Source organism: Amblyomma mixtum, chromosome 3 (assembly GCF_055824585.1).
Source record: "Amblyomma mixtum isolate Tamu chromosome 3, ASM5582458v1, whole genome shotgun sequence".
Taxonomy (NCBI): Eukaryota; Metazoa; Arthropoda; class Arachnida; order Ixodida; family Ixodidae; genus Amblyomma; species Amblyomma mixtum.
Window position 1 is genome coordinate 59957716 of NC_143014.1, and position 15098 is coordinate 59972813.

The window sequence follows — 15098 nt, forward strand, 5'->3', positions numbered from 1 at the left end:
TCAGGGACCCTTTAACTAGTGGGCTGGTTAACTAAATTCTAATAGTTGACTTTATAACTGTTACAGATGGGTGCCTGGTTCCAATTCAAGGTTTGTAGCTGGCCATTGGCAATAGCCAAATCTGTTTGTAGAATTAAAAAAAATGCAATTACCACTGGCACCATAGCTCAACAAACTGCCCAATTCTCATACAGTTCGAAAACAGCACGCCTGCGGTACGTGCACAGCAACGCACATCAAATCGCGTCACTCCATGTCATGTGACCGTACTTCTCCCACTGTGGTGCTCCAGCTGAGGCACAGCAGAAAAGGTTCGGTTCGGTTTCGGTTTCGGTTTATGGGGTTTAACGTCCCAAAGCGATAGGCTATGAGAGACGCCGTAGTGGAGGGCTCTGGAAATTTCGACCACCTGGGGTTCTTTAACGTTCACTGACATCGCACAGTACACGGGCCTCTAAAATTTCTCCTCCAAAGAAATTCAACCGCCGCGGCCGGGATCGAACCCACGTCTTTCGGGTCAGCAGCCGAGCACCATAACCACTGAGCCACAGCGGCGGCGAACAGAAGAGCAGAAAAGGTCAGCAGAAAAGGTCACACAGCAGATGTGCCATGAAGTGGCATTCAATTCTCTGGGCGGGCATGCGATTTTCTAATTGCGCAAGAATTGGCCAAAAAAATTTTGAGCCATAGAGTCGAAGATATTTGCGTTTTTGCAATTCTAGAAAGTGATATGACTATTACTACATCAACTACAGACATCTAATTGCAACCAGGTGCCCATGTGTAATAGTTAACAAGTTAGCTATTAGAATTTAGTTAACCAGCCTCCAAGTTGAAAGCCATGTTTTCTGCATTCGCCAACACTGGTATTAGTATGTTGTAAAACCTATCATTTTAACTCATAAAGCCTATTTTTCAAAATTATTTCAAAATTAGGGGTGGCTCCCTTGAAACACCTAGTATACAAGAATCAAACAGCACAAACTATGCACTTTTGTAATTTCAGTTTTTGATGTCTGCTTTTGCTAGTTCACTGCTTCAATAGGATGCATGTGAAATTAATGAACCTTCAGGTTTTGAAGTACCAATTTATTGCATCCAGATGTTTCTGATCAAGAGAGGAAAAAAGATCTTTATGCAGAAGAATTTCTGACCTAGAAAATCGTATAGTCAGATGCAACTTAAGTCTACAGTGACCGCCTTGCAGAATTCCTCCGTGACAAAAAACTAACCACCAGCTGGAATCATATGCTCAAGAATTTTGATGCCTCTGGCTTGTTTGATATAGTCAAACATCAAAGAGCTGATAGCGTTTACTATAGCGACTGGTCAGCATATACTAATACAGGACGCCGCGGACCATGGCCCATTGTTACCAACTGCTGTTTTTTAAAGTTTTATCCTACTATATAGCACCAAAATATTTTTTATATTAAAACTGCAGGCACCTGGCAAGACATCTAAGAAAAATTTGTAATTCTAAAAAGTTTGTTCATGTGAAGTTTGTAGTAAGGTACCTCACTAAACTGCATATACCTACTTTCTAAACAAGATTATCAATGGGACATCGATGATGTGATGGCAATAACACAAAATATCTAATGTAAAATACGTGATTTGACTGAATAGGACTGAAAAACTAAGAATAACATACACGAGCACGCGCCCATGACGGCACTTGACTTTTGAACACTGCCGATTTGAATGAAAAGACAAGTTAACTCTTTCGCTACCGCGCCATAGGCGATCGTTCGCATATGATCGATTCAAATCGCCCGCGCAAAAAAGCTAATTTTGGAGCGTTGTGGACGTGCTCCGCCATCTAGTTAGCGAGCTCAACAACTGCTCTTTCGATTGCAGCCTTGGTTTCAGTGTTTTGACATGAGGGGGCGCCGTGAAAAATAAAACTTTGAACGGCCGCAGCACCGTCAGCCGGAGAAAATGGCGTCCGCGTCGCCGCGCGCTCCTCGGAAGCGAAAGCTGACACCGAGCACGTCGGCCGGTTTCAGTTTCGTTTTTTGCGACGAAAGCAGCGGTTATTAGTCGGGCAACAATGTACAAACGTTGGATTTCGGTTTCGGCAGCAAGACTTCGCCTCGGGAGCCTGGAACGTCAGCGCGTACTTGCATGTAAGTTCTGTTTTCGTTCGCTGTGTGTTTTCTGCGGTGCTTACGGTTTGTAATTGATGACAGTGGTTTATTTTTGTGCTTCAGGGTCTTGACAACGTATGGCGAAGACAGTTTGCCAAATGCTCAAGGTCGCGTCGCGTTTTTCAACCAAGACGACAGCTAGGTGTCTATATCGGCACATCGCTGCGGAGCGGCGCTCGGAGATTCGCTCGAGTTCTCGACTTTTTTTTGATGCTCTTCACGGCGGAAATGATGAAGATCGTGTGCGGAAACACTAATAAGTATGCATGGATGAAGATTTTCACCAAATTCGGCGTGACGGCTCATGGGAAGACGTGCATCTGTTGGAGATTCTGATGTTCATTGGAATCATCATATACATTGGAATTGTTGACCTGCCACGACTGTATCTCTACTGAAATACCAGAATAATCTATTCTGGCTCTCTGCCATCAAAAATCTTTTCTCAAAATTGGTTTTTCGCTTTTTTTGTTTTTGTTTTTTTGCACGTAACGGACCCGGATGATTCAGTGGCGGCAGCTTCTATTGGCAACACTTGAAAAGTGTCCTGGCTTTTGAACCACATCGATAAAACTTATTTCATCGATCCTGATGTTTTAGAGCGTGCCTAAAATGCCAAATTTTATCAGCTGGCTTTCAGGGAGCAGCTCATTCAAGAAATCTTCGGGTATGATGAGGGAAAAGAAGTCCACGCCCCCAATCCTCTCATAGAATCCATTCAACACCAACCGAAAAGAATGAAAAAAAGAAGAAACTACAAGCTCGGCTATCAGAGAACAAGGGAGGAACAAAGATAAAACCTTATGTGAAGCACTTGTCAGTCTACCTCTACTTCACATCTTCACCTCTGACTGCTCTTCACAGTGGCACCACAGTCATGACCCCTGACTTGACAAGCCATGGAAAGTGCAGTAAATTTTTCTCATAGCTGAAACTGTGAATAATGACAGCTATAAACATGTGCAACAGTTTGTATATTCCAGTTTTCCTCTAATCAAGTTCGGGCTTAGTGCAGCCGGTAATTTCTGTTTTTGCTATTTACTTTTTTTGTGTTTTTAGCAAATTTCACAAATAAATGTTCATTTACTTTTGCACACACAACTCTGGTGTTTGTTTCATTCAGAAGTGTAACTAATAAGCTACAATTTCATGCATTGCAATATGTGCTGGGTGTATTAGTTCTTGAGAAAAAAAATTTTCTTTCAATATGCTCCAAATCGTGCATTTTTCCGCGGTAGCGAAAGAGTTAACCACTGTCAAAGAAAAGATGACCACACATTAATTATGAAGAACAATCTACAGCCTTGCAGTGAAGTGCAGGTACCACACACCTGCTGTTGGACAGGCCCCTGAGAACTGGCTCCATGCTGAGACATCTGGTGAGCTTGGCCTGGCTGGTGTGCAGAGCCCATGCCAGGCTGCATGGCCGACGGATGAGAGGGAGGCTGGGACATGTGCTGGGCACCTGGCTGCTGGCCCATGTGAGGCTGCTGACTGTGCTGGTTCATAGCAGGGTGCTGCTGTGAGGATGGCTGATGCTGCATTGGCTGAAGACCCACACGGCATGTAGTTTAACCAGCAGTGATACCAAGCCCCACCCAAAACAAGGCGTCACTGCGCCACCGGCAATGCCTCAAGAAAAAAATTCAACATTTTTTTTCAACAAAGGGAGTTCAAGAAATGCAATGTGCAAACAGAAGCAGTGCACGGAAGATAGGCTGTTATACAATTCATACATGGTTTTTCTGACAGCTGTTTTGAAATGAGGCAGGCGGTGCACCGATGGAAAGAATCCCTAATCTTTTGATGTCTGCAGAAAAAAAGAAATGCAAGTGTGCAAAAGGTGGGTAAAGCGCTTTATGACGACTCATGTGATGCATGGCAAAGATTATGAAAGAGGCAAAGGCTACATACAAGGTTTTAAGGAGGGACGCGGCTTTGAAATCTCGAAAAATGGCCAAAAACTCTATTTTTCGATAACTATTGCATTCGCTTGATTGCTTCCTTTTTTTATGCTCTCCTGAAGTTTCATTGCTGAAATCAACCGGGAAGTACTCTAAAAAAACTGCTTCGTGAACCGTGGTGGCTGTACAAGTGCCGTCAAAAGTAAATGGAAGGCAGTATTAACGAAAAAATTTAATCACTGCCCGCTCAATTCATGCATCCTTGAATACATATGTGCCGACTAATTTTGACTGTGCGAATTGCACTGTGCACCAACAAACATGGACCATTACGCTTTAGATTTAAATAAATTAAATTTTTTTGACAAAGTCGCCTTCCATTTACTTTTGACGGCGACTGTACATTGCAGGGAAATGCTCAGCGTTTTTCTCTGTTTAGGTTTTCCGACTAGATTCTCGCCTCGTGAAACAGACTTCTTCACAACTATTATATCTATTCTGACCCCATTTGTTTTGTTGCATTCTTAGGACCACACGGCAGGTCACAACATTATCAAATTTGTTAAGTTAAAATTTCTTGTGTGAAATTTCCTTCTCTGCACACTGCATCAAAAAAATTTGTGCTTTGCAAAAAAAAAAAAAAATGCCTCCACCTGTAGCGCAGCAATAAGATTGCAATGAATGTTAAACCAGCCTTCTGCCACATTGTTAAAAATTCTGCAGTCTTTCTACAAGATTCAGAGGAAAAATATATATTAGAAAAGAATTTTTTTGAAGATAAAACAGTGAAATTTTGTGAGTGCCTAATACAACAAATACAACAAAGCATAAAAAAGAAAAAGAAGTCGCACACAGGTGGTGCCCATTTCCAATGCACTTGATGGCACAGAAGATTGTGCACTGTACGAAGAAGACAGTGATAAACATGCCAGCGAAAATGAGGATGAGTGAGCAGCAGCATGTTGGTGAAAATAAATGCCGCTTGCGTGCTCTCTATGTTGTCGCTCTCAATTGGTTTTTGGCCAGCTTACATTCGAACAAAGTTTTTTTTTTTTTTACTTTCAGGTGTCTGCTTAGAATTGGGGCCAGCCTAGATTACAGTAAATATAGTATTTAGCTTTGTTTTCACGTAATGCATAACATTTTAAATGCAATAGCTTTTACAGGAAAAAAACTGAAACCTACAAAAAACTAATTTTCCCCGTGGTAGGGAAAGAGTTAACTCGGAATTTGCAGCATAGTCTGGAATCTGATATGCTCCCTTTTTGCATATGCCACTGAAAAGATTACTGCTACGGTGCTTTCTTTCAAGCAGACAGTTAACTAGATTACTCAGAAAAATTTCACAGCCCTCAGACCAGTGCTGACGCCATAAGGCCAGAATTTCACTCAAAGTGGCGCATTTAACCAATTACGCAACCCAGCAAAGTTCACACAATCAATTTTTTTTTTACGAAGGACTTAAGGTTAAAAATACAGCTCTTTAAACACAATGCATGTGCCACATCACCCAAAGCTCACTGTAAAGCATAAGCCAAATTTTGCACAAAGAAACTTTGCTTTCTAGTGCATCATTTGTTCTAGTAAAAAAATAAGGATGCTACACCTCTGGGCAAGTTTTCACTTCTTGGGACTACGCCATGCAGCTGAAAATGATAAACGAGAATGAAAGTGAAACTGCACCTTTTGAGCTATGCAATGCATGATGATACTATAGCTTAAAAAGTATTAACGGCTTTGACCATACTGACTGATCACTCATGGCATGGTAAGAATATGCTATTCCACGGGTGCATGCATATGAAAGTCAAAAATTAGAAAACTTATGCGAGCAAACAATAACCAATGTGCCCAAACCACAAATACCGTAGATGAGAATGCACCACGTGTTAGCAGCAGTCAGGTGTTTCTGGCATACGGGTGACAAAACTAAGCTTGCGTGCTGTATGCTACAATCTATTCTCCATTTCGCAAGTTGTTTGAAGTGCTGTGAAGGCTGCAGCGACCTGAGCCAATCGGAGCGCTGCAAAACGTGCTCCACCGTGCCCCTCACCCCACGACTGGTGGCTCCATTTCTAGGAAGGAAAGTGCACCAATGTCCAGCTGCTGCACGCAGGAGGCTCGGCAGACTTGGCAGATGCCATGTTTACAAATGGCGGTGCATCACTTCACAGCAGACCGCCGCACGGCTGTGTTCTTGCAGACTTTCGCAGCTAATTTAACCAGAGAATGAAATGCTTGCTGCACTTTTGAAATACCATCCTGAGCTACCTTCTCAATTACTTCAATAATTGCTTGAGAAATAGTCACAATATTGTTCAAATATCTGAAGCACTATTTGTCGTCTTCCTCGTCCCTGGTTGGACAAGAGAGCTTTACCTTTCACAGCGCACTGCAAACAATTCACGAGATGAAGTATAAATACAGTGCCTCCATACAAATGCTTAATGCATACAGTGGTCACAGTGGCAACAGGTAATCAAGGCTTTGCATTGAAGCAGAACTCACCGGCTGGTGGTGTGGCTGCTGTGCTGGCATGGGCTGCTGCTGACTGACCATGTTGGAAGATGGCGGAGGCCCAGACCGCCCATAGCCAGACATTCCGTGGCCTCCCATAGGTGGCTGCTGGCCAGCTCCAGGCCCGCCTTCAAGACAGAGCAGAGAAAACTGCAGCAAGCCTAGCGTGCAGCAAACATAAATGCAACAAATGCACAGCCAAGAAATAAGAGAGCCTTCCCCAAATAAGTCCACAAAAAAAGGTTTCACAGCTTTCGCCAGTGTGTAGTGTTTAGTGTGCAGCTTTATTTACTCGATCATCCACAATGCAGCTCTGTGGCTGCCAATATTATGCAAGAAAGGGAACACATGCTCACTTGCTCACGAAATACTCACTTTTTTTTTCTAGAGGAAAAAAATACTGCTTTTCAAAACAGGGTTGCTGTCCGGCTGATATTTGAAACAGGGTGGTAGTTTTGAAGGACCCAGCAGTATCTCAGATCATTAATCAGGGTGATCACGTGAAAACAAGTCCCAAGTCAGGGGACACATGCACCCAATTTTGAAACCGGTGGGCGTCCACTGGTGGGTTTTGAACTGGCCGCCTCCTGTAGCCGAGGCAGACAACTAAACCACAAGGACACAGCTGCGGTTGCGCGTTTTCTTTATATTGTCGCCTCTTAGTTGGTTCAAGTCAGCGTCATAGGAAGCTTGTTCAGTGCTTCCAGCTGTTCAGTACAAGCATTGATGCAAACCTAGAAACATGCCACACTATTTTATTTATAGTAAATACTATAGGTCCTTTCAGAACTGCGACAATAGTGGTGTGAACAGTGAAATTAAAATACAAATTAAAGTGCAACAAACACGCAAATGCAGTAAACCCAAAGGCAGTCAAAACTCAGTGTCGGGTGTTAAATTGAACACCTTGAAAAACTAAACCGATTAGCTTGCAGTACACAAATCACTACAAAAACCATGATAAAACAAAATCCGCAACAGTATGACAATGCAGCATGTTCACATTACACAGCAGTAGGGAAGACATCAGCAGTCTAATATGCCAGAAGAGAATGCTTGTACCCATTTGGCAAGAACTACATTTCTGGAAGTGTGTTCCCAGCTTTTGCTGCTTACAACAAGAAGGAATATTTATGGTCATTTTTACAAAGTCGAAGTTATAAGTCGAAGTTTCTAAGAATGCTCGGAATGTGCAGATAGAGTTCCCGCGGCAAAAAGACGAGTTCAGATTCCTCTTCACTGCACCTTTAAGTTAAGGACAATGCAGCAAGCTATGGAAAGAAAAATGATAGGTGTAACGTTAAGAGATCGGAAGCGGACAGAATGGATGAGGGAACAAGCGCAGTTAATGACATCCTAGTCGAAATCTACCAGAAGAAATGGGCTTGGGCAGGGCATGCAATGCGTAGGCAAGATAACCGGTGGTCCATAAGGGTAACGGAGTGGATTCCAAGAGAAGGTAAGCATAGCAGGGGGCAGCAGAGAGTTAGGTGGGCGGATGATATTGAGAAGTTTGCGGGAATACGATGGCCACAACTGGCACAGGAAAAGGTTAATAGAGAGACATGGAAGGGGCCTTTGCCCTGCAGTGGGTGCAGTCAGGCTGACGACGATGATGATGATGGTAACATAGTGGCAGTGGATCTATTCTTCGAGCAACGCCAGGTAATGTGTCTATTACGCCGAGGTTTTGGCACATCTCTTCAAAACGCAAGAGCAGTGGCCTAGTAGTCTGTGGTTTCTTAAATAGTGTTCTTGATGGGCACTTTGCGACTATTTGGTGACAGATGTATTTATGTAGTAAGCAGATTTTTAGAACATATGAACACGTGAGCATCCTTCTGTCTGTAAGTGATGGTTCGTTAGTTTCTACATAAAGACTGTTTATGGGCGACGTCCTGTGTGCACCAGCGGAAAGGCGCAAGCCAAAATTATGTACTGGGTCCAGTCGTTTAAGGGAAGATGGACTTGCTAACCCATATACTATATAGCCATAATCCAGGGTAGAGCATACTACAGAGCAGTAAATTTGTAAGAGACATGCCCGTCGGCACCCCGGTGTTTTCTCGACAGCACTTTTGAGTATGTTCAGGGATCGAGAAGCTTTCTTTTTCAACACGTTTTTTATGTGCGCCAGGAAAGCGAGCTTTCTGTCAAATGTTATGCCTACAAATTTATGTTCCTTTTTTACGGGTAACTATTTGTTCAAGTGTAGGGTGGGATCTGCCTGTACGCCTCGTTTGAGTGAGAAAAGAATGGTTACTGATCTCTGTGGAGAAAACTGGAAACCATTTCTATCTGCCCATGTTGCCAGTTTATTTATTGTTAACTGTATTTGTCTTTCACATGTTGATATGTTGGAGTATGTGCAAGCTATCTGAAGGTCGTCTACACAGACTGAATACATACATATTTTACTAAGAGTTAATGTTACAACAAACAGTGTTGTGCTTAAGATACACCCCAGAGGTACTCCATTTTCCTGAATGAAATGCCTCGAAAGGGCTGTACCTAGGCGTACACAGCATGAACGGTTAGATAAGAAGTCTTTTCGACAGTACAACATTCTGCCTCGAATGCCAAGCTCGGTTAGGTCTTGAAGAAACCCGAACCTCCACGTTGTGTCATATGCCTTCTCTACATCAAAAAATACAGCAAGACAGTGTTGTTTATGAACAAAAGCTTCTCGGATAGTATTTTCAAGACGAACTAAGTTCTCTGTAGTGGAGCATCCCTTTTTAAAACCGCATTGATGGCTGTCAAGAAGTTGACAGGATTGAAGGACAAAAGTTAATCTTATATTCAGGACACTTTCAAATGATTTGCGAGGCAACTGGTAAGGGGTATGGGTCTATAACTGCTAGGAGAGGTTAGCAGCTTCTCAGCTTTAAGAAATGGCACAACATTGGCTTTTTTCCAGGCTTTGGGTATTTTCCTCAATACCCAAACTTTGTTAAAGAATCTTAAAAGTGCTTCTACAGCAGGCTGGGAAAGATTGGCCAGTATTTCAGTGTATTTGGTCGGTACCTGGAGCAGTTTTCTTGCTGGCAAACAGTACTCTATTGATTTCCTGAGTGTAATTAATCTATTGCATTGTTCGTTAGTACCTCCACTTGTTGGGAGTATAGGCTTTTCGGCTACATTTTTGTATTTTAGAAATGACTGGGTATAATGTGATGAACTAGAAACTGCAGAAGTGCTCCCCTAATATGTCTGCCTGTTCCTTTATACTCGTTTGTGTACCAGATGTTAAAAGCGGAACTGTCAATAGTGAGAAGCTGCCATTTAATTTCCTTAGCTGTTCCCAAATTTTTTTTTATGTGACTTGACTGTTTATGGATAAGACAACTCTGCCATGATGCTTTCTTGGCACTAAGACGGACATAGAGCTTTAGCTCTTGCCTTTTTCAAATTTACGAGGTTCTCTTGTGTGAAATACCTGCAAAAAATACCCCAGGCTTTATTTTGTCGCTTTTTTGCATTCTTACAATCTTCTGCCCACCCCACCGTGATTTTGCCACACCATTCCTGAAGGCTTAGGAATAGCTAAGTGTGCGGCTCACAGTGTGTGGCCTGGGCAGGTGCCGAAGCCTGGTGTGGTGCCCCGCCCTGTCGCACCACATCAGGAAATTTGTTTTTGCCGTGAACAAGAATGTTGCCTGGGTTTGCGCAAATGATTTCCGTGCTACCTGGAATGTTATGTTTTCTTTTCGGGGATGTCCCTGCAGATGCTCAGGAGCCCGTTGTGTCGCAACTCATCAACATCTGCATGAAGCAGATGCCCCTGCAGAGACTAACAAGCTGCATTGCTCTCAGCGTCGAGGGTGTGACACATGTGCTGTACGAGCGGCGGTGCGCGAGTTGCAATGTGAATACCCTGGTCTCTTCTTGCAGCTCACTGCCGATCGCACAGAAGGGGGAAAGCGGTAGAAAAAAAAAAAGGAGGAAAACACTACATCAGGCGTGCATTTATTCTCCCTGTTCCTTTGCCTCAGTTGCTGTTTGCCGACATCCACATTGACATTTCCAGGCTCAATCCCAACATTCACTTTCTACAATAGCAAAACTTTGTTTTCCAGTTCATCAAGAAACTAACTTTAATAATTCGTCTATTTGCCGCCAGGTATATTCATGTCAGCAGTCCAAACCCATCAGTATAGGTGCATCAGCAAAAGGACTAACAGAACTTCCTCCATAAAGATTACCTATCTTCACTCATTGGCCACTGCTCGCAGCCGTTGAGCCCTGGTGGTGTCAAAATTGCATGTCAAAAACGTGTTGTAGTGCAGTTCCTACGCATTCGATAATATTTTCGATGTGAATATGAGCGTGCTAGGTGTTTCACAAAACATTTAAAAATCTGAGCAGGAAAGAAGAAATGGTTAGCGAGATATAAATCTACAAATTTGCTATACCTTAGCTTCTTCACCGCATGCCTACTATGCTGCTGCTGCTTCTTCCTTAGACCACACAGCTCAATGGGAATGCATAACAGCAATGCCGACAGCAAGAGGGATACTGGAGGACCTCTCCTATTGACAATTAACAGTATTTTCATCCATTACTGAAGCATGAGCGGAATTGTGTTGTGATGTGAATTGACGCCACCAGGGCTGAAAGGGTTGAAAAAAGCTGACCGTATTTCTGGAAGGTTCGAGCTTATTGAACAAGTATGGATTTCTGACATCCGAAAAATTTGTTCAAGGCTGTAAAGGCTTCAACCAATTTGGCTTTGATTTAGCTTTCATTAGGTACCTAGTATGCTCTGGTGATTAAACCGCAGCTATTTACAAGTTTCTTCACAAAAAATATTCCGAAATAAAGCTGGGGACAATTACCAGTAGATTTATGTGATGCCTGTGAAAGTAGGAGATTTGAAGAAATTTGAAAAAAGCTGGTAGGTGTGCCATTGGGATATGACCACAGATCAACCAACGAATGTGTAAATATACTAACCTTTCTGGCTTTTCAGAGCCCTCACGATAAGCTCACACATCTACAATCTGCCCTTTCCATGAGATCGAGGTGCAATCTGGGATGAGTGCGAAAATTCAACTGCTAACTGCGAAATACAAAGCATCCACGCTTCTGTCATGACTAGGGGAACAGCGTTCTGCGCCACATTGAAGCCGGCGTTCCGCAGCATATGGGGTGCGACTTTCAATGGCTGTTCCTCGGCTCTCAGCCAGCGGGCTGGCCAACCGCTTTAAGACGATATTCTAAGCATAGGGAGCTTCGCACTAACATACACAGACACTTAGATGACCATGTATGCAAAATACTTATTTTTCATGGGTCATTCAGCGCTGATACCAACCAAACGAACGTGGCTTACATAAATGCGAAGTAGCGTTTAGCACTTTCGGTCGTGTAAGCGATTTCATCTTCATAGAAGGTAAGGCTGCCACTGTCGTGGTCGCGTAGGTGCACCGCTATAATGCTGCCGTCGTTCAGGCGGACGAACTTCACAGATTTGCAGCGCTGCGCAGCAAGTGCTCGTGCCATTTATCGTCAGAAAATGGTGTTGTGTGTTTGAAACTCCTGCCTTCTTTTTTCGTCTGCTCTGCTAGCCTACGCCTCCAAATAAAGCGGAGTAGAAAGTGTAGTTCTCGTGCTACACTATGCGTAAAAGAATTGCGTTCGTGTAAGTGGGCGGAGCTACACTTTCTACACTGGCAAAAAAAAAAATGGAGCCATGCTACACTGGCTACTCTAGTGTAGCCAGTGTAGGTAAAAAAAAAAAAAAATGGCCTGATTGTCAACAGTGCAGCATAGTTTCACGGAGATCTAAGCCCAGTAAAAACCAGTCCACTTGCAGAACTGGTTGCAGTATACTGTATGATGGAGCTCAAAAAACTGATTGCACCTTCAAGCCATGCTGTGACTTACAAAATATATCAATACAGTCAACATGGTTTTTTGGACTCTGTAATACATGAAAAATGGTTCGAACAGTCTGTATTACCAGTGAACTACAAAAAAAAAAATACTAAACAGTGAACCTTTTTAATGTGAACATCTTGAAATATCGGTGCAGGTTTGCAAAATGATTACTGCACGACATCTTGCATAAAAGTATGACGACTGTGATTATGCCCTAGAAGGGTTAAAACCAGTCCTTTATGGTCTGAGAATAAGAACTGTGTCAGCATGGACTTGTGAATTTTGTCGTGGAGCATGTTAGCGGGCACGTTAGCAGGTCCCATTCCTAGCATGTTCCTCTGTTCCACATGATGCACGTTTGCAGGCTGTGGCCTGCACACAGTTTGCACCACTGTCACAGCAGCTGCCACCTCTGGGTCCAGAAAGCAGAGCGAAAGCATAGGCCGTTTTCCTAAGCTGCTTATCACCAACCTGTTCCCATGTGCACTATGGAAGCTGGCCTGTGCGCCCAAACAGTGTCCGTGACGTCACGTGCAAACTATCTGTGCATGCAGTGTTTCGAGCATTATGTGCTTACTCTTGACTACATCCATGGCGGCCTCACAATGCAACTGACGTGCCACAACTGTGCTAAAGCACGATACAACCATTAAAAAAAAAGCTGGCAACAAAAGTCTTCTGCTTATATAATTTCATGTTGCAGAGAAGTGCGTGCCAGTCAACTGAAGGTGAGCGAGCAACGCCTCTTCGGAATGCCTGTGTGCGCGCAACCGCTCCTCCTCCGAACACTCTCCCTTCTCGTCCTTACCTTACCAGTTGCCATGGCACGACAACAATGCGAGATTGGGGGAATTCAGCGCTGTAGAATTGGTCAGAAATAAATGCACATGAGTGCATTTTGTCCGCTACTCGCATGATCCAGCCGGAAGGCGCTAGCTGTGCATGCGAAGTGGCAGGTGTATGCCTGCAGTTGTCACGTGAACCTGTTGACAACATGAAATGCTCATGCGCGATACAAGCTGACTGTTAGCTGGTACAGCGCAGGAGATACTGTCTCGCCGTCCTCTCTTCTGTATTTGCGGTTCGTTAACTGCGCCCACATGATGCATCGTACAGCTATAGTAGGATACAGCTTAAAGGGGTCGTGAAATGTTTTCCGAAAATTTTGAACGATGTGTGTATTTAGAACTCAGACCCTTCATTCTATAGTATACCTTGATTTGTTTCATCGTTCGTGTTGACTGAATAGCGAAAAAAACTAAATTTTGGTTTCCCAGCACACGTCCCCCTCAACACTACAGCAACGTCACGTCATCTTAAACAGCCAATCGGAGGCTTTTGTTGTCAACACAACACGGCGGCTTAGCAAGGCCTGTTGAGCCACAGTTGACCGAGGTCACAGCACCATACGAACTCGAATGTGGCGTCAAAATGACGTCACCCCAGCCAATTAAAAACTGGCCAATCTGCGCGAGCCGCACAGTCACATGCTTAGAATGGAGTCTGCTAGCTGTCGGGCTGACACATGTGCGAAAACTTGGGCGGCGCGCCGCACCGGTCGTCGCTTGCGAACTGCCGCCCCCTGCAAGCAGGGACACATGGAGCGACAAGCATCTGCGCCGCTAAACTCAAGCCCTGCCCACAGCCGGTGTAACATTTTGCCACCACACACCAGCGCCTCAGCGCTGCTTGGCTACTCAAGTTTGCACCAGAAAAGACAAAATAGCAATGTTATCAGAAAGACTGCCTGCTGCACTAGAGCGCCAACAAAGCATGCCTGCCCATGTAGCGCCCTTTCGGCAATGGCAGTGGACACGGGCGCACGGGGCGACAAACTGCACTGCTGTCTGGCTGCCCTGGTTGTCGCTAGGCCTATAGACTGTTTCGCATCAAGCCACAGTGGACAGCGCTTTGGAAGTAACCTGTGTTATAATAAAATGCCTACTCTTGGCATCGCTTTACTGTCAACAGCACCATCTCACAACAAAAAATATGGTCATTTTTGCGATGCGCTCGGCAGCAGAGCTAGCGGACGCCAGGCGGTTGTGGCAAGAAATTTGCCCGTATTACAGTTGCTACTTCTACCAGCAACTCAGCATTGTTCAACGGTCCTCAAAAATGATCTACTTTTCATGCTTTTTGCTCCCAGAGTTTATTATTTATGCGAAGAACAATCTTTAGGTCATTTTTATGACGCCAGCGGACGAGATCCAGGCTGGCAGGCCGGCCTGCAGGCTCGGTGCATTTCACATTCGCACCAGAAAAGACAAAACAGCCATGCTATCAGGAAGGCTGCCTGCTATATTCGAGCGATGACAGCATGCTAAGCTTTTGGCAACGACGCTGCCTGTGGGCGCACCGGGTGATGAACTATGAGGCTTCCCGGCTGCCCTAGCCGTCGTAAGCCTAGCTGGTTTCGCATCCATGCCGCAGCTGAGGGAGCTTCGCAACTGGCCAGTGCTGTAAAAGGTACTACTCTCATCACCCCTTTGACTGTGAGCCTGTCCTATAATAAAATAAAGATATGCTTGATTTACGCGACTCCTTCAGCAGTGGAGCTAGCAGATGCCAGGTGAGCCGTGACCAGGCAGCAAATAAAGTGGCCATGGGATGAAAATTGTTTGTATCACAGTACCGTATTTAC

At 44.2% G+C, this 15098-nt stretch overlaps 1 protein-coding gene across 1 annotated transcript in view; it reads right to left on the reverse strand.

The window, feature by feature from the left end:
• The window catches only part of LOC149350359 (uncharacterized), an 82315-nt gene that overhangs the window by 27059 nt on the left and 40158 nt on the right, over positions 1-15098 (reverse strand). The window contains exons 5-6 of the mRNA XM_089579377.1: positions 6563-6699; positions 3482-3697 (exon numbers count right to left, since the gene is read on the reverse strand). Coding sequence (XP_089435503.1) covers positions 3482-3697; positions 6563-6699 — 353 coding nt within the window. The remainder of the gene's footprint in view (positions 1-3481; positions 3698-6562; positions 6700-15098) is intronic.